Here is a 21,017-nt window from a genome sequence, read left to right on the forward strand (position 1 = left end):
CGCTCCACTGCGTCTGACATCAACACTGCGCCCGCCGCTGAAACAGGCGTATAAAGTTGATCTTTGAGATGGGTCCTAGTAATAAAATATGTCAGATAAGACTTTCTACTGCGTTATAATGAAAGATAGATAAATAAATCTTTGTTCTGTGGGTTTCAGCAGAAAAGGTTTCTATTCCTGTGCACTGAATTCCCAGCGCTCTGTAAGTGTAGAATAGACCCACATAAAAGACTTCGGGCTGTAGGGACCCCCGCAGGGCGGCATTGCTCTCATGAAAACTAATGGAAGGGAATAATAAAAATATCGGCAGGGTGCCCAGCTCCCAATGATCACTTACGCATCCATTTTCTCTGCCTGTTGAGCTATTACATAATCTGTGAAAGGCCTCGGATAGGGCATTAATCACATATTCTGTAATAAACGATGTTTGCTACCAGGTATTAGAAGAGCAAATGGAAGACTTACTTGGTCAGTGATAGGCAGCTTTGGCGCTGTGCGGTGCCACTTGTCCAACTGGCACAAAATTGCTGTTTTCTTCCAGTTAGGTGGTGAATAGAATTCAGTGCGCACTCTGTGACGCCGGTGACCTCCGGCAGTAAGGGCAGTATACATACGAGCCCCTTGTTATTCACTGTACACTAGTTTTCTCACTGCAAAAGTCTGTTTGTGGGCTGCACGCCTATTCTTATGGAACCACCAGGGGCGCTGAGAGGGAGGGGGTGTTCTAAGATGGACTTTTAATTAGTTTTTGTAAAAAAGACCCCATTGGTAATGGGCACTTGAATTGTTAACAATTCGCTTACATGCAGAGAGAACGCGGAGATGTATTTTTCTGTATAGGGACCCAGCAGTTGCCCAGTTGAATTTTCAGATCTATCTCCTTTTTTTTATCATTAAATCCTTTTATGGAAACTAAGAACTTTGCACAAATGTAATAGCCATCGGCTAGCCTAAAGTGCCAACTTTTTGGCGCATTAGCTGTGAGATTTAGGGTCTCATTCAGACCCGGTGGCAAGCACCGATGTGCTCGCAACCGGGTCGATAGTTAGCCCTGCACACGTGCAGCGGCCGCACTGCGCGTGCGCAAGCCCCGGAGCGACAAAGAAACTCTGTCGCTCCGGAGCTCTCTGCAAAAGGGGCGGCTGTCGATGTTGATCGACAGCTCGCCCCCTTTTGTAGGCGGGCCGGGGGGGTGGTTTCCAAAATGGAGGCGTTCCTTAACGAACGCCTACCGTTTTGTGGGCGGCCGCACTGACATCATCAGTGATGTCAGTGTGGAGTTTCCTGCTCTTTCAGAGCAGGAAGCTCCCTGGGGCTTACGAGTGCCCAGACCGAACCTTAGGGTCTGGTCATAAGCCCCGATGGTAACGATGGTGTTCACCATCGCGACCATCAACCTGGTCGGTCGTTAAGCTGTGGGTTGTAAGCGGCCGCCCTGATTCAGGGCGACCGCTTGCAACTAACGACCGCCTCTGAATGAGGTCCTTAAAGCTGGAATTTTTTTAAAGGCAAAACCAGGCTGGTATTTCATGTCTGGCCTGGGTACTACGGATAGATTTCCATGGAAAATAGCATCCATTTTGGAGTTCAGTGGCGCACGCAGGGAGGGTTTCTGGGTGCCCAGAACTTCCCCCTTATGGAGCAATTTCTTTCTGAGATGGAATCAGCTATATCTCCTTTATCTATGCATTGGCTGCAGTACAGCAGCTTTGAGAATCACATCATATATATATATATATATATATATATATATATATATATATATATACACACACATATATACAGTCAGGTCCATAAATGTTGGGACATTGACAGAATTTTCATATTTTGGCCACTATTCACCATCACAATGGCTTTGAAATGAAACAAACAAGATGTGCTGTTATTGAAGACTTTCAAATTTAATTTGAGGGTAATTACATCCAAGTCAGGTGAACGATGTAGGAATTACAACGGTTTCTATATGTGCCTCCCACTTTTGAAGGGGCCAAAAGTAATTGGACTATCAATTCAAAAGCTATTTCATGGACATGTGTGGGCTATTCCCTTGTTATTTCATTATCAATTAAGCAGGTGAAAGGTCTGGAGTTGATTCTAGGTGTGACATTTGCATTTGGAATCAGTTGCTGTCAACTCTCAATATGAGATCCAAAGAGCTGTCACTATCAGTGAAGCAAGCCATCATTAGGCTGAAAAATCAAAACAAACCCATCAGAGAGATAGCAAAAACATTAGGTGTGGCCAAATCAACTGTTTGGAACATTCTTAAAAAGAAAGAACGCACCGGAGAGCTCAGCAAAACCAAAAGACCCGGAAGACCACAGAAAAAAACTGTGGTGGATGACAGAAGAATTATTTCCCTGGTGAAGAAAAACCCCTTCACAACAGTTGGCCAAATCAAGAACACTCTCCAGGAGGTAGGTGTATATGTGTCAAAGTCAACATTCAAGAGAAGACTTCACAAGAGTGAATATAGAGGGTTCACCACAAGATGTAAACCATTGGTGAGCCTCAAAAACAGGAAGACCAGATTAGAGTTTGCCAAACAACATCTAAAAAAGCCATTACAGTTCTGGAACAACATCCTATGGACAGATGAGACGAAGATCAACTTGTACCAGAGTGATGGGAAGAGAAGAGAAGGAAAGGAACTGCTCATGATCCAAAACATACCACCTCATCAGTGAAGCATGGTGGTGGTAGTGTCATGGCGTGGGCATGTATGGCTGCCAATGGAACTGGTTCCCTTGTATTTATAGATGATGTGACTGCTGACAAAAGCAGCAGAATGAATTCTGAAGTGTTTCGGGCCATATTATATGCTCATATTCAGTCAAATGCTTCAGAACTCATCGGACGGCGCTTCACAGTGCAGATGGACAATGACCCGAAGCATACTGCAAAAGCAACCAAAGAGTTTTTTAAGGCTAAAAAGTGGAATGTTATGCAATGGCCAAGTCAATCCTCTGACCTGAATCCGATTGAGCATGCATTTCACTTGATGAAGACAAAACTGAAGGGAAAATGCCCCAAGAACAAGCAGGAACTGAAGACATTTGCAGTAGAGGCCTGGCAGAGCATCACCAGGGATGAAACCCAGCGTCTGGTAATGTCTATGCGTTCCAGACTTCAGGCTGTAATTGCCTGCAAAGGATTTGCAACAAAGTATTAAAAAGTGAAAGTTAGATTTAGGATTGTTTAGTTTGTCCCATTACTTTTGGCCCCTTAAAAAGTGGGAGGCACATATAGAAACCGTTGTAATTCCTACACCGTTCACCTGATTTGGATGTAATTACCCTCAAATTAAATCTGAAAGTCTGCAGTTAAATCACATCTTGTTTGTTTCATTTCAAAGCCATTGTGGTGGTGAATAGAGGCCAAAATATGAAAATTCTGTCTATGTCCCAATATTTATGCACCAGACTGTACATATATATATATATATACATTTTTTTCTCAGAGATTAAACCATTTCTTGTATTCTCTGCTGTAGGAAAAGCAAGAGGCATTATCAAAGAGGGCATTTATTAAAAATCACATTTCCAGTACAATTTGGGCACAGTGTTATCACCCAAGATCACATTGCAAAATGCGATTTTACCATGTAACATCTGGCACCCACAGGGGCCCATCCTTGCTATGTGCTCGGAGTACTGCCGGGGCTTTTCAGCATGCGCAGTCCCGCTGACCGCACATGCGTGGCCGCCATTCCTGGGGAGGGTTCCGGGGGGACAGCTAATTTTGCGATGTGTAGCCTATAGGGTACAGCGGGCTACCGGCATTTTCAGATATCGTTAGCTGCGGGGGCTAATCTCTGGAATGCATCGCTTTGCGGAATTAGGTAAATACAGCAGCATCGAACCCCCCATAGAAACATATGACAGTTGTGGCTGCCGGCGGGAATGGAGGAATCTCCGATACCTGCTGCGGTCCCTCTGTCATACATTCAGGGGATACTAAGTATTTGCGGTTACCCCCGAAAACAGGTGTTTGCAGGGAATAAGCCACACATATTTATTGATGAATGAGCCCCTTAGTGATCACTTCTAGCACATGGCAGGGAGGGGATCCTATGGGAGCGCCTGTATGTGTATATTGTGACATTCCGATGTTAGGAAATTATAACTATCAGTCTAGAACCCGATAATTGCCCCTTAATGAGTGACATGGGGGGATTTTGTTGCTTTTATTTTTAGAAGCTGGAAAACAAATTGTACAATAATAATAATCTACAAAATGTAAATGGGAAATAGCAAATGTAGAACATAAGGAGTATAATTACCATGCTCTAAGCCACTCTGCACAGGGCAATTATGAATATTGAAGAGATAATTAAATTTAGTGATTAGTATTCCTGGTAGTTAAGCAAAGATGGTGATTGCTAATTATTACCTAACCATGGGCCTGATTCAGACCCACTCGCGAGCGGCTGTCCGCTCGCAAGTGGGTCGATGTTATGCACTGAGCATGCGCACGACGGAGGGAGCTCCGTCGTGCGCATGCGTCAGACGCGACGAGCGAAGGAATGTTGATTGACAGCACGCCCCCTTTGGTGGGCGTGCCGGGGGCGTGCCTCCCTAACGGGGGCGTTCCCACGGGAACGCCTCCCGTCAGAAGCCGGCCCACTGACATCACTAGTGATGTCAGTGGGAGTGATTTTGGCTCTGATAGAGCCAAAATCACTCCGGAGCTTGCGGTTGAAAACCTCAACCGCAGGCTCCGGCTCGCAATTTCGATGGTCGCGATGGTCTCGACCATCGCGGCCATCAAAAAGCACGCTCGTATAGCCTGTGGGTGGTGACCCACAGCTATATGAGCGTCCAGGAGGACGCTCCATGAAAATGGAGCCCGGCCATCATTCAGAGCGTGCGCTCTGCTCAGAGCGTACGGCTCTGAATGAGGGCCCATGTTTGTTGTAATAAATAAAATGGGCAATTGTTTCCGTATGAATGCTTATGTACATTTATAGAGTGCATGTAAATGATTTAGCTCGGAGATCCTGGGGCTAAGTGCAAACCATAACACATCACACACAGGGCCTGATTCAGAGCCGCTCGTAAGCGACCGCTCGTTCATTCCGAGCGATGTTTGCCCAACTGCGCATGCGTACGGATCGTAATACGCATGCGCGAACCAGTCAGTGCGGCCGAAAATCGTTTGTTCGCTAAATAGCGAATGCCTGCTATTTTGAGTGACAGGAGGAGGCGTATGTGGGTGGTAACAGGGGAAGGTGCTTGAAAACGGGGAGTGGAGATCCGAACGCAGGCGTGCTTAAAGGTCAAAACGGGCGTTTTATGGGTGTGCATAATTAATACAGCAGCGTCATTGACCACGTCACTTGGTTATTTTATAGCCAGAACTGCTCGCAAGATTGCGGTAGGAAAAACCAACCACAAGAATAGCGAGCAGTTCATACGCTGGTCGATGTACTCGATTAATCTAATAAATAGCGGACATGACGTAGGATGCGAGCGGCCAGGGGGCGTAGTTTCCAAAAAAACGACCGCAAGTTTTGTTCGCTCGTTCAGACATAGAGGCGTGAACAGACCGCAAAGAGCCAACGGTTCATTTGAATAGCCACCCATTTTTTCAGAAGGAACGACCGCAAATAGCGTCCGGCTCTGAATCAGGCCCACAGGTCGTACCTGGAGCTCCTACACTGACCGAGTGCATTCACCCAGCACCCTGAGCTCCTATACTTACCGAGTGCATTCACCCAGCACGCTGAGCTCCTACGCTGACCGAGTGCATTCACCCAGCACCCTGAGCTTCTACACTGAACGAGTGCATTCACCCAGCACCCTGAGCTCCTACACTGACCGAGTACATTCACCCAGCACCCTGAGCTCCTACACTGACTGAGTGCATTCACCCAGCACCCTGAGCTCCTATACTGACTGAGTGTATTCACCCAGCACCCTGAGCTCCTACACTGACCGAGTGCATTCACCCAGCACCCTGAGCTCCTATACTGACCGAGTGCATTCACCCAGCACCCTGAGCTCCTATACTGACCGAGTGTATTCACCCAGCACCCTGAGCTCCTACACTGACCGAGTGCATTCACCCAGCACCCTGAGCTCCTATACTGACTGAGTGTATTCACCCAGCACCCTGAGCTCCTACACTGACCGAGTGCATTCACCCAGCACCCTGAGGGCCTGATTCAGAGCCGGACGCTATTTGCGCTTGCTCGTTCAGAAAAAGGGGCCGGCTATTTAAATTGAGCACTCGCTCTTTGCGGTCTGTTGACGCCTCTATGGCTGAGCGAGCGAACGAAACATGCGCTCGCTATTTTGTAAAGACGCCCACTGGCCGCTCGCATCCTACGTCATCTCCGCTATTTATTAGATTAATCGAGTACATCGAAAGGCGTCTGAACTGCTCGCAGTGCTTGTGGTAGGATTTTCCTACCGCAATCATGCGAACAGTTCAGGCTAAAAGACAACCAAGTGACGTGGTCGATGACGCTGCTTTGTTAATTATGCACACCCTTAAAACGCCCGTTTTGACCGTTTGGCACGCCTGCGTTCGGATCTCCACTCCCCGTTTTCAAGCACCTTCCCCTGTTACCACCCACAAACGCCTCATCCTGTCACTCAAATTAGCAGGCACTCGCTATTTTGCGAGCGCTCGATTTCCGACCGCAGTGACTGTTTGGCGCATGCGCATTACGACCCATACGCATGCGCAGATGTGCGAACATTGCTTGGAGCAAACAAGCGGCCGCTTACGAGCGGCTCTGAATCAGGCCCTGAGCTCCTATACTGACCTAGTGTATTCACTATAACTGTAGAGTTATTTCAGCGATCTTGTGCCATTATATATTTACTGCTATTCAGATTTTCCAACGTGAGCGTTATTCCTAGGTTTCAGCCCCCTGTTATACAGTGACCCCAATATAGTATTACATGTTGGAGAAGTTACCTACTTTATCGAAAATCTAGAAACTAATCCTGCGTCTTATTCCCCACAGAGAAATAACCAATAACGAGAAACAAATGACACACAAGTGATATAAATACGTCCGATCTAATGCCAAACACATAATGATTAAATCACACTAAATGTTTTAATAGGATTCTTCAATAGTTTGGCAAAGAAAGGACTGATCTCCCCTTTGTAGCATCTGGCAGGCCTGTCTTGCAACTGCTTACTCCTATTTACTGCGGCCCTTGAAGATGATTCTCATCCGGGAGCGCCAGATGCTGTCGGTAAAACCATCTGGTAATTTTTCTGCTTTCCCTTTTGTACATCATCAAAAAAATTTCCATTATTCCATTGCAGTAACATGCTAAGAACTGCCGGCATCCATGTAGGTTCCCAAGGAACCAGGCTCTAGATGGGACTCTGCGGTATTAGTTGCCTAAATCCCTCATTTCCTGGGACTGTTTCCCAGTTTCAGATTCGCCCCTCGAAATGTCTATCCCTGTAAGTAAACTTGGCAATGCACCGCACTGTAATCATGCAACTTAGGCCCGTATTCATTTTGAGCCGAGCCGCATTAACTTAACGTGGCCCGGACTTAACGCCGACTTCGCCTGTTTTGTAGGCGTTACAGTATCGCGCGCGTGCAAGCTTTACCCCGTATTCAGTTTGAAAGTAGGTGTAAACGGCACCCGGCGATACTGTAACAAGCGGAAAGTACGGTCATTTTTGGGGAAATCAGCCTGACACCCCCCAAATGATGCTCTGACATGGGGGTTCCCTATGGTACCCCCTGATTTGGCTTGCTGAAGGTATTTGGTGTTTTTAAACGGGCTCAATAGCTGCTAAATAGCGTTTTTCTATAGGTGGTGCAGAATAGTATTCAGGAGGTTTTTTCCAGAAAATATCTTATCAAAGCAAATTTGGGGTACTTGAAAATGGGGGACAGCATATTTAATAGTTGCTAAAGTGAAGTTGAAAAATCATGAAAAATCCACCTGCCGCAAACACCTGCAATCAAAAAAACACTTGGGGCATACTTGGGGACCCCCCCAGAGTCAAGTTCGCTAGTTTTTAACTTTGTGCCCGAACATTTTTTTTTTCGCCCCCTATTTCAAAGTACATTTTTGGGGTGTCATTAAGTTTTTTTTTTTTTTGACACAGATTACCTTTGGGGGACTGTCTGAAGGCTGCACGGGGGTTCCCGAAACGTTGCACACAAAACCCCAATTCTGCACTTTTTTCCGCCTGCCATTCATAGGCGAAACTTTACCGCTTTTTACATTGCATTGACTTTCCGCCTAGGCGGAAAGTCTTTCAAATTGAATATGGAGGAAAACCAAAACAGGCGATAATGATGTCATCGGCGGTAACTTAACGCAGATCCGGACTTAACGCTTCTAGACTGAAGATTATTTTCAGTCTATGGGGCCCATTTACGGATGCAATCTGGGCATGACATCACCACCCATGTGATCATAGCACCGGGATGGGTCATCTGGCACTTGCAGGGGCTCCGGATGACCCATCCCGGTGCCGGAGCTACTGCGCCTGTGGAATAACGCTTACTGCACATGCGCAGCCGCCATTGCCGGGTTAGGGTTCCTACGCCATTGCCGGGTTAGGGTTCCTACGCCATTGCCGGGTTAGGGTTCCTACGCCATTGCCGGGTTAGGGTTTAACGATGATCGTTCACAACCAGAAAACGGCAGAAAAACAGTCGGACTCGGCAGTGTTTGGTTTGATTATGAAACCTGTACGATCCTCCTGGCCATCGTTCAGCCGGCTCCAGGCAGTGACTGGAGATCGCCTACAGGTGCAGTTGGCACCTATGGGGGCGTTTCCCGTTTGGTGGATGTCCGTACAGCATTTCCTGTGTGCCTTGAAATCTCCCACACCTCAGGCTCCCCAGAAACTGCATCTCATCCCTTAGACTTATAATGGCTGGCACTTTGCACCTCTCATTTACGCAAAAGCACTTAGACATAGTAGTAAATGCACTCTGTCTAATGTAACACAAAAACATCCACAGTAGTTGCACACTTAAGAATGAAAAACCCCTGTGGTCTGCAAGTGGAGCTGTTTTTTAGAAGAAGAAAAAAAAAGGAAATGTTTAATTTAATGAAGGGGGTGGTCTCGGAGTGATGCACTTTCTATTAACATTTTCACTGCGAAAGACCATTGCCGCAGAGGCTACGGATCCCTCTCCCTCTCCCGATCCATATTCCATAGGCTGCAATGGCTGATGCCGTCAGAAGATGGCGTTAGCTTCCAGGGACAAGTTCCAGAACGCTTTGCATTTCGGAGCTTGGTAAATTCGGCATTTTAACAGCTCCTATAGGTTCCTATGGGAGCTGCTTTTGCTCCAGCTGCTCACCTTGGGATAACTCAGGTGACATCTGTAATATTCACTGTCTGACAGTAGCAGCTCATCTGTTTTAATCCCCCTATAATATAATCATTGGTTTTTATTATCCTGTGCCCATGAAACACCCAATATACAGTAGTGTGTGCTATACAAAAGAAAATAAGAGAAAAGCATCAAAATCTATAAGGTTATTAAGAAGAAAATAAATTTTGGATGAAACAGAGAGGAAACAGTGTGACATGTAACAATCCAATATTGCTCACATGGCATCAAAACCATTTCTTCACTTTAATGAAATGATCATTTCCCTTAATGGCTTCAGCGCCACACAGCATCAGCTTACGCACATTGCAACAATGGACAATTAGAAAGTGAGACGCGTTGTGAGTGTGCGTTTCCCTAGCTCACCGAAAACTGCAGTCTACACGCCGACACAACACATAGGGGCTGATTCAGCTAGGATTGCAGATGCTAAGACCTACGCAGACGGCCGATGTTTGATATCTGCGCGTGCGTATGCATCGCAGTGTGTGCGCGCAAGCGGCTGACTGCGAACGGGAAAGCGATCACGCAGATTCATTAACCGGTCGATTGACAGTAAGTGGTGCTTGTGGGTGGTTACGGGGAGTGGTCGGCCGAACGCAGGTGTGCCAGTGCTTTTCAACGCCGTTACAGGGGGATGCAGTCAGGATGCTGACGGTCGAAATGCTGACCGCCGGCTTCCCGACTGTTTAATCCCGGCAGGGTTCTAATGACAGGCATCGAAACTCCGAAAAATGAAGCGTTTGGCGTTTGGTCCCCTCTGTTTACCAAATCTAAGGTGTAAAGCACTTTATGCCTATGGAGGTATATTTACAGAAGGGGGTCTTCTTCTTATTATTATCTTATTAATCTTACGATCCCTCTCTCGCAGCCTATGTCTGGCTTCCGAATCTGACACTGTGCACATGCTTGCACTGTTGTCCCTGGAATCTGGCTCGCATGGCATTCCGGGACGTGATTCCGGCAGTGATGCTGGTGGTCACAGACCGGTACGTCGCTGCAGGGGGGACAGACATGCATGAGAAAATTCCTCCTGCACATGTGCAAAACAAATTTCCTATTTTAAATACCAGGGGACACAGCAGGATGTGTTATCCTATATTTATATGGCGCCACAAGGGTTCCGCAGCTGTTTACATAGTACATAAGCAAATAAGTGAAAAAGAAACCAGTGAGTTCTAGTACAATACAATGCATGACAAGGACAAGGTTTATATACAATGCTGCATTGGCGATCATAACACTCAAATAGCGGCAGGGCGAAAGCGTTAGGTACCCTAGTGGGGAGTAAGGAGTAGATTATTGTATAAGTAAGGAGAAGCACAGGAGGATAGAGGGTTCTGCTCGTGAGAGCTTACATTTTATATATATAAATATATATACATACACAGCTTTGGGTGGCTGGGGCAGAACTTTGAGCACCTGGCGGAATGGGCGGAGCTTCAGGTGCGGTTGAATTGACAGTAGGAAGGCTAGAGGGAGTGGGCGTGGCTTTTATGGCTGGGGGCGTGCCTTTGAACAGCCGTTCATGAGTGGGTCTGTGATTGACTGGGGGTCAACCTTAAAGAATAAACTGCTGCGGGGCTTTGGACACCTGGCGGGATGGTGAGGCTTTGAATCGGTGTGAAATGTGGGTGCTGGGCTTCCTTGTGACAGGAATTTTTAGCGATCATGTGGGCCTATTTTCATGGGAGGGCCTGGAGCTGCAGCTCCACCTGCCCCATTGTTAAACCGGCCCTGTTTGGCAGCACTGCAGCAGTGACAATGTAACAGCACTCTACTAGCCAGATGCAGGGAACGTTGGACATTGTTGCCTCCCAGAATGCCCTGCTCTCTAAGCGGCTGCACCGTTCACACACACATAGTTAGGGTCCTGATACTATATGCCTGAGAGGTGTACCAGCCTGAGGGCCCGGAGCCAGGCATGGAAGCAAAACAACAACCCTCGTGTCGCACAAGGGGTGATATAGGGAGGTTGGGAGGGGCTTATTTTTTCACAAGTGATTGGCACGCCCCTGAGGATGTCGAAACGTCCATTGGACACGCCGCTATCAAAACCCAGTCACACCCCTTTCAGAGGAGGCGTAGCGGTGTACAGAATTAGATGTGTTGGGAAATATAATTTTAGGGAACATCAGATGCTAGACATATCACACATGACTAATGTCTTTGCTATATATGTTTGTAGGTCACAGGACATAGGTGCCACTTATTCTGAATTAAGGTATGATCCAAACTGGAGAAGACACCAGAACCTATGGAATAGATCTCCCCAGCACGAGGAGGATCTGCCGGATGTGTCCTTCAGTTTCTCAAGTCGTCTGTCACCAGATGAAATTATACTCAACAAGTCAGCAGAAAGGGAAGAAAATATTACTCCTCCCCAAAAGCTGGGAACTCTTAGGGATGTCCCCCCCATATCCAAGAGGAACCCAGCTACCATGAAGCCTGTCTACAGCACTCGTGTGAGGGGCCACGCCAGGAGGGCCGAGGGCTGTCGTGCCATGAACAAGGACACAAGTTTGGCACAAGAGTCTGCAAGAAACGACTTCATAGAGAAAAACAAAGTTACTTTGGGGGTACGCACCCAGAACGCTCATTCTTATCTTCACATTCACAAAAATAAAGCGGATGAGAGTAAGTCGGTTCAGGTAAGTCTGAGACTGAGGGGTCTCTCCAAATATGTCTCAGAGCTCGGATATGTTGTATTTCTTGGCTTCAACATACCCTCCTGTAACTATTACTAAGCAAGATAGCCAAGAGAGAGCAGGTCTTAGTAGAGCGTTTTTTAAAGGGGGTTTGCGCCTCAATGTGACTTTTTTTTTTGTTATCTGTTTATTTGTAATAAGTACAATGTTGAACATATATACGATGTGACTTTATTTTATTGGCTTCTATGTGGCCTCCTGGAACTTTTACTGAATACATTGTTATATCTTTTTAGCTTCCTTATGTGTCTTTCATCCATGTCTTTGTCTCATCCGTCAGAGCTTTGTGATGCTGTTGACACTGGATTTGACCCAGAGTTGCCGGTTTTGAAAGTTGCTCCTTTAACGATTGGTCTGTTCAGATCTGCTGTTTTTCTTCTAGCTAATTACAATAAGTGACCCTCATGTTCCTCAGCATTTTTGATTGTTTCAAACGGAATTGGTATTGAGATCGGCGGGCATGCGTCCGCCGGTCTCACAACTGCATACCGTTTCGAACTTCACCAATCAATTTTCCATCTGCAAAAATAGTTTGGACCTTGAAAAATTGCAATCAGCACATAGCTCTCATAATACCTCTCAGCTTGTAGATGTTGTAGATTGGGTCAATGAGATGAGATGGGGACAGGCCAAGCTACAAGCCATGCCCAGTGCTTCACTGCCTCAAACCCCCTCACCCTTCTCTAAAGACACCCGTCAATGCTGTGCGGGCTTGTTCACCTCCCAATTGTCCTTAATTCGAGACAAATATCCTGACCCACGGCATGGCGGGACAGACCCCTCAATTCGGGACCACCCCACTAAGTCAGGACAGCTGGGAGGATTGTTGGGCCACTACCATTTTAGCACTAAGGGCTTAATTCAGAGAATTCAAAAAGTTGGGTGGTGAATGTGGGAAGGGAAATGTAACTAAACAAGGCCTCATCGTCTGATTATACTACAGGGAATAACCTACAATACAGGTGATAGATACAAGGATGCAGGGCTATCTATCATATGGGCTCACTGGGCAGCTGCCCAGGGTCCCACCATTCTAGGAGCCTTTGACCAGGGACGGGCCTAATGTTGACATTAGGGTTAGGCTGTGGGGGGAGGGTTATGGTTAGGGACAGGGGTTAGTTTACCGGAACTCCACATCACCTTACTCCACCCGTCCCAGAAGGCACCGTTGGAACAGAGCGGAGGTAAGTGATCACTGCACCGCCGGGACCCACCGTTTTCTCGACACTCTCAGCATGTCGACATCCTAAGTGTTGATAAGCTAAATACGTTGCATGCCACATGTCGACATTTGGTTTCTCCCGGAGAGGACAAAGAAGAAGTCGGCAAGTATGCACTAGGACCGTGTTGACATTCTCATGTCGACATGATGAATGTCAATGAGGCATACTGTACCGTTCTGCAAAGCTCACCAATGATTACGATCAGCGCCTTCCAACACCAAGACCCTGTATATTACTCTCCCCACGTCTCACAGTTTTAATATTTGCTAAAAACAAGATTACCCAAATTCCACAAAAGCCTCATTGTTTCTTTCACTTTACTCTTCTCAGACGCTAAGTGTATTTTGCGGGTTTGTTTTTTAGCTCCTAATATTCCCCATAATATGAACTTTTTAGCGTTTTCATATTGTCTGAGAACCTTCTCTGTGTCTTTGAGCGAGAATCACAAGTAGACGAGCAATCTCACTCAGCTGTACTCAACGCGAGTCGCTTTTCCTGCCTACAACCATCACTTCAAAGGCAGGGACATAATGTACAATTTTTTAATGGCTCTAGACCAGGGCACTCAGACTGCCTGTGCACTAGGCTTGCCTCAGTATAAACACCTAATCAAGATTGCCTGCGCTTCTGCAATAGCAGCCAAATGCAATTCGAAAAGCACAAGTCTTTGATGTTGTGGCTGCTGCGGCCGTTTCCTAGTCTGGGATAATGACATGACATGATTGCTGTCTTTGTTGTACCTTTTCTGTAGAGAAGCAATTATAGGCCTCAATTTAACAGAATAGACATTACACAGCTTATGATGCTCAAAATGCAATTCCATTTGATCATTTTCTCAATTTGATTGGTATTAATAGAATAGTTCACAAAACAGGCAGCCAGGAGGTTGTGTCCTGTCCCTCTCTCTAAGGGGTAATGTAGAAGTATGTTTCACTGGCCCAGTAAACTCTATCTGTACGCGTACAATGCGCACTCCAAAACAACATAATCATTGAGAGGCCGGGGCGAACAAATAGGAGATGTTTCTTTTTATTTCAGGTAAATAGATTGTGTTTACCAGAGCGCACTGGAATCACTTAATGTATAATGAGTGCCGTCTAATTGCCCGTTTCTCTTGTCGAGCCCACCTGCTTCTGTAGGGGGATCACAGCCCATTCAGGGCGCTGGTGTCCGAGTCCGCTGCGGGGACTCGGGGAAGACTGGTGGGGGCTCATTCACAAAGTCAGTGTTTAAACATTGCTTTTAATGGGAAATAAAAACGATTGTGTCATAATCACAGAGTACAGTAAAAATTAAATGAGGTCATTGATAGTCATGAAATCAATACTTGTTGGGTTTTTAGACAAAGCGTCTAAGGAAGTTTGATAAGACAACGGCGGGCGCTATCCCTGCCCCCCCTTCTCACTTTTCATAACCTCATACATGGGTCACCGGAGTCAGACAGTGACACGCAGTATCACCCTATGCTTCATCCTGCAGTTGCCTTGTGAGGAGTGTGGTCACTAATAACGGGACCAGGCAAAGTGGAGGCTTGGGAGAGTAGGTAACCTGCATTCCACTCCTGCTATTAGACACAGCACTCCAGGCTTGGGATGACATGTGTCACAGTACATCTTCATCTGCGGCCATTGTAGGAGGAAAGCAGCATTTGGCAGGAGTCAGGAGGCGAGGTGAGATCTTCATCTCTCGTACAGATGGAATTGTGCTGTCTGAGACCATGTTCTCACCTTGCCTCATGGTGGGATCAACCCTTGTTTCATTCTTATAATGGCTTCTCAGTGTAGGATAGGGCTTTTTAGCCATCTGTAAAGAAAGACATAGTCGTTGATCGTGTTGGTAATTAGCTGGATCTTAGGCTACTGACTGCATCTAAGCAGCTCCTATTTAGCAGACTGTACTTCTGGGTACATGGCAGTCAATGTTTTTCCTACTGCACCACATAAAATAGAACCTATGTGCATTGAAAAGCCATAAGAATGATGAATAAGGTTTTCTGTAGGGGAGATTCTGTGTCACCTCAAGTCTATGTCATGATCTAGACATCCAGGGGCTTATTTACTAAAATGCGAGTTTTTAAAAGTGGAGCTGTTTCCCATAGCAACCAATCAGATTCTAGCTATTATCTTCTAGAAGGTGCTAGGTAAAGGATAAGTAGAATCTGATTGGTTACTATGGGCAACATCTCCACTTTTAAAAACCTGCACTTTAATAAATATACCCCCCCCCAGTAGGTAATCCACTGTCTATGGCTGATATGTTAATAAAATTGCCCAGAAATCTATCCTGCTGAGTAAGACTTAAATTGCATTCTGTCCCTAGGGAGTATCTTCAAGATCCTTCTACTTCTGCTCATTGCTGAGGCAGCCACAATATAAAAAGTGATCTCAAAAGTGAGTGCAAGTAAAGTTAATGTCTAATATAAAGAGTACCGGTTGTCAAGTTAAAGTAGAGGCAGTTATCTTGGAACTATGGAAGCTCTCTTTTCTTCTCTCTTAGACAGTGTGGAAGATCCATTTTCTTCTCTCTTAGGAATTATGGAAGCTCTCTTGTCTTTGCTCTCATATACACTGTGGAAGCTCCTTTTTCTCTGAGGAACTATGGAAGCTCTCTTTTATTCTCTCTTAGACACTATGGAAGCTCCTTTCAATCTGATGAACTATGGAAGCTCTCTTTTATTCTCTTAGACACTACAGAAGATCCATTTTCTTCTCTCTGAGGAATTATGGAAGCTCTCTTTTATTTTCTCTTAGACACTGTGGAAGCTCCCTTCTCTCTGAGGAACTATGGAAGCTCTCTTTTCTTCTCTCTTAGACAGTGTGGAAGATCAATTTTCTTCTCTCTGAGGGATTATGGAAGCTCTCTTGTCTTTGCTCTCATATACACTGTGGAAGCTCCTTTTTCTCTGAGGAACTATGGAAGCTCTCTTTTATTCTCTCTTAGACACTATGGAAGCTCCTTTCAATCTGATGAACTATGGAAGCTCTCTTTTATTCTCTTAGACACTATGGAAGATCCATTTTCTTCTCTCTGAGGAACTATGTAAGCTCTAATGTCTTCTCTGAGATACTATGGAAGCTTCCTTCTCTCTCAGGAACTATGAAAGCGCTCTCGTCTTCTCCCTGATACATTATGGAAGCTCGCTTCTCTCTGAGGAACTATAGAAGCTCTCTTTTATTTTCTCTTAGACACTATGGAAGATCAATTTACTTCTCTCTGAGGAACTATGGAAGCTCTCTTTTCTTCTCTGAGATACTATGGAAGCTCCATTCTCTCTGAGGAACTATGGAAGCTCTCTTTTCTTCTTTGAGATTCTATGGAAGCTCAATTCTCTCTGAGGAACTACGGGAGCTCTCTTTTATTCTCTTTTAGACACTATGAGGGAAGGATTAGGGTTAGGCTTCTGGGGGGGATAGGGTTAGGCTGCTGGGGAGGAGGTTAGGGCTAGGCTGCGGGGGGAGGGTTAAGGTTAGGCTGCTGGAAAGGTGGGTTAGGGGGAGAGTTAGGGTAGGGGTACTTACATGCAGGCGTAAGGATTCTAAATTTCGGGATGTCGCTGTCAGTATTCTTACCGCTGGCATCTCGACCATCGGGATCCCGTAGCCAACCCACATATCGTACCCAGTCTCTTTTTATTAATATTGATTCAACTGATTGTGTGTGGGTGAGAGTTACTCTTTGTGATCAGTTATTTGTACTGTGAGATGGCCATTAAGTGTTGTAAGACTGTTTTACTTTTAAGTTAATACAAATTATTTATTTTAGGGCAGTGGAAAGTCCGATTCCATGCTGGCCAAGAGTGTATCACAGCCAGTGAAGGAAATGAAATACAGTGCAACTGTAATTCCAGGAACCATAGAAGAATTGGGGCTTCCAAACGACCGTATCAGACAGACAGCATCAAAAACTACAATTATGGCAAATCCTTCTTCAGACATTGATGTGTCAAAACAGGACAGAATGGGCTTCTCTTGCGGACAAACGGACAACGACTGTCCGGCTGCCGCTTCCTATCCTGACAGACATGTTTATTCTCCAGGAATATCAAAGGACAATTATATATCAGCAGAAAACCCCCAGATTCAGAGCAAAGTGTCATTTCACCACCAGGTAAAACCACAGAGGATAAAACATGAACGGATTAAGAATGAGAAGATCGAAACTAGGGGGAGACATGTACGAGACATGTGGAACAATTGTACTTCCCCAGGGTAAGGAGATGTTTTTGGGGTACCCCAATAGGTACAAAATTGAAATTAGGAAAAATACTAAGTTTTTGGAGGTTAAAATGCAAACATTAAGACTTCTTTAGTGTTTACGTAAGGGCCAGAGAGGGCAAGGAACCTGGCGTGGTCACTCGAAAAAGGGGCATGTCCTTAAGACACTGTAGGGGGTGTGCCAAGCACTCACAGAGATGCTGGGCAGCCCCAAAGCTCTTCCTGCAGTGTGAAAATTCATCCGACTGTGACTATTTCACCGGGTAGAGATGGCACCCTGCACACCCGGCAGGCTGTTTCCCTGCTAAAACAGCCTAGCAGAAACACAATTCTTAAATCACGGAAGCAAAATTATTATATTGTCATTTATAGGCCACATATAGTGCCTCCATTCACATATGTCACACATTGCCGCAATTCACATTATATGCCACACAGTGCCCTTAGTTCACATTGCATGTCACACAGTGCCCCCAGTTCACATTACATGCCACACAGTGCCCCCAGTTCACACTGTATGCCACACAGTTCCCCAATTATATGTCACACAGTACCTCCAGTTCACATTATATATCACACAGTACCCCCAGTTCACATTATATGTCACACAGTACTCCCAGTTCACATTATATGTCACACAGTACCCCCAGTTCAATTATATGTCACACAGTACCCCCAGTTCACATTATATGTCACACAGTACCCCCAGTTCAATTATATGTCACACAGTACCCCCAGTTCACATTATATGTCACACATTACCCCCAGTTCACATTATATGTCACACAGTACCCCCAGGTCAGTTATATGTCACACAGTACCCCCAGTTCACATTATATGTCACACAGTACCCCCTGTTCCCATTATATGTCACACAGTAGCCCCAGTTAAATTATATGTCACACAGTAGCCCCAGTTCACATTATATGTCACACAGTACCCCTAGTTCACATTATATGTCACACAGTACCCCCAGTTCAGTTATATGTCACACAGTACCCCTGTTCAGATTATATGTCACACAGTACCACAGTTCAGTTATATGTCACACAGTACCCCCAGTTCACATTATATGTCACACAGTACCCCCTGTTCACATTATATGTCACACAGTAGCCCCAGTTAAATTATATGTCACACAGTAGCCCCAGTTCACATTATATGTCACACAGTACCCCTAGTTCACATTATGGCCCTGATTCAGAGCCGGACGCTCTGACCAGAGCGCTCGCTCTGAATTAGGGCCCACCTCCATTAATATGGAGCGTCCTCCTGGACGCTCGTATAGCTGTGGGTCACCACCCACAGCATATACGAGCGTGGAAAATGATGGTCGCGATGGTCTTGACCATCGCGACCATTGGAACTGCGAGTAAAAGCCTGCGGTTGGGTTTCTCAACCGCAAGGCCAGGAGTGATTTTGGCTCTAACAGAGCTAAAATCACTCCCACTGACATCACTAGTGATGTCAGTGGGGCCGGCTTCAGACGGCAGGCGTTCCCTTGGGAACGCCTACGTCTGGCAGGCACGCCCCCGGCACGCCCACCAAAGGGGGCGTGCTGTCAGTCACCATCGACAGCACGCCCCCTTTTATGAGACACTCCGAGCGAAGGAAAGTCCTTCGCTCGTCGGGTCTCACGCATGCGCACGACGGAGCTCCCTCCGTCGTGCGCATGCGTAGTGGGGACCATCGACCCACTTGCGAGCGGACTGCCGCTCGCGAGTGGGTCTGAATGACCCCCTATATGTCACACAGTACCCCCAGTTCAGTTATATGTCACACAGTACCCACAGTTCACATTATATGTCACACAGTACCCCCAGTTCAGTTATATGTCAAACAGTACCCCAGTTCACATATGTCACAGAGTACCCCCAGTTCAGTCATATGTCACACAGTACCCCCAGTCCAGTTATATGTCACACAGTATGCCCAGATCAGTTATATGTCACACAGTGCCCCCAGTTCAGTTATATGTCACACAGTACCCCCAGTTCACATTATATGTCACACAGTACCCCCAGTTCACATTATGTGTCACACAGTACCCACAGTTCAATTATATGTCGCACAGTACCCCCAGTTAAGGTATATGTCACAGAGTACCCCCAGTTCAATTATATGTCACACAGTACCCCAGTTCACATTATATGTCACACAGTACCCCCAGTTCAGTTATATGTCACACAGTACCCCCAGTTCACATTATATGTCACACAGTACTCCCAGTTCAGTTATATGTCACACAGTACCCCCAGTTCACATTATATGTCACACGGTACTCCCAGTTCAGTTATAAGTCACACAGTACCCCCAGGTCACATTATATGTCAAACAGTACTCCCAGTTCAATTATATGTCACAGAGTACCCCAGTTCAGTTATATGTCACACAGTACCCCCAGGTCACATATGTCAAACAGTACTCCCAGTTCAGTTATATGTCACACAGTACCCCCAGGTCACATATGTCAAACAGTACTCCCAGTTCAATTATATGTCACAGAGTACCCCCAGTTCAGTTATATGTCACACATTACCCCCAGTTCAGTTATATGTCACACAGTACCCCCAGTTCAGTTATATGTCACACATTACCCCCAGTTCAGTTATATGTCACACATTACCCCCTGTTCAGTTATATGTCACACATTACCCCCAGTTCAGTTATATGTCACACAGTACCCCCAGTTCAGTTATATGTCACACATTACCCCCAGTTCAGTTATATGTCACACATTACCCCCAGTTCAGTTATATGTCACACAGTACCCCCAGTCCAGTTATATGTCACACAGTATGCCCAGATCAGTTATATGTCACACAGTGCCCCCAGTTCAGTTTAATGTCACACAGTACCCCCAGTTCACATTATATGTCACACAGTACCCCCAGTTCACATTATGTGTCACACAGTACCCACAGTTCAATTATATGTCGCACAGTACCCCCAGTTAAGGTATATGTCACAGAGTACCCCCAGTTCAATTATATGTCACACAGTACCCCAGTTCACATTATATGTCACACAGTACCCCCAGATCAGTTATATGTCACACAGTACCCCCAGTTCAGTTATATGTCACACAGTACCCCCAGTTCACATTATATGTCACACGGTACTCCCAGTTCAGTTATAAGTCACACAGTACCCCCAGGTCACATTATATGTCAAACAGTACTCCCAGTTCAATTATATGTCACAGAGTACCCCAGTTCAGTTATATGTCACACAGTACCCCCAGGTCACATATGTCAAACAGTACTCCCAGTTCAGTTATATGTCACACAGTACCCCCAGGTCACATATGTCAAACAGTAATCCCAGTTCAATTATATGTCACAGAGTACCCCCAGTTCAGTTATATGTCACACAGTACCCCCTGTTCAGTTATATGTCACACATTACCCCCAGTTCAGTTATATGTCACACATTACCCCCAGTTCAGTTATATGTCACACAGTATGCCCAGTACGGAGTTCGGTCAGCGCTACACAACACAAACACACAGCCGCCGGAGCCGGCAGCTGTGTGT

At 45.9% G+C, this 21,017-nt stretch overlaps 1 protein-coding gene across 1 annotated transcript in view; it reads left to right on the top strand.

The window, feature by feature from the left end:
• The window catches only part of JHY (junctional cadherin complex regulator), a 104,032-nt gene that overhangs the window by 5,263 nt on the left and 77,752 nt on the right, over positions 1-21,017 (top strand). Inside the window, exons 2-3 of the mRNA XM_088481858.1 lie at positions 11,526-11,988; positions 17,031-17,476. Coding sequence (XP_088337984.1) covers positions 11,526-11,988; positions 17,031-17,476 — 909 coding nt within the window. The remainder of the gene's footprint in view (positions 1-11,525; positions 11,989-17,030; positions 17,477-21,017) is intronic.

This window comes from Taudactylus pleione, unplaced genomic scaffold, assembly GCF_031769625.1.
Source record: "Taudactylus pleione unplaced genomic scaffold, aTauple2 ptg000278l, whole genome shotgun sequence".
Lineage (NCBI taxonomy): Eukaryota > Metazoa > Chordata > Amphibia > Anura > Myobatrachidae > Taudactylus > Taudactylus pleione.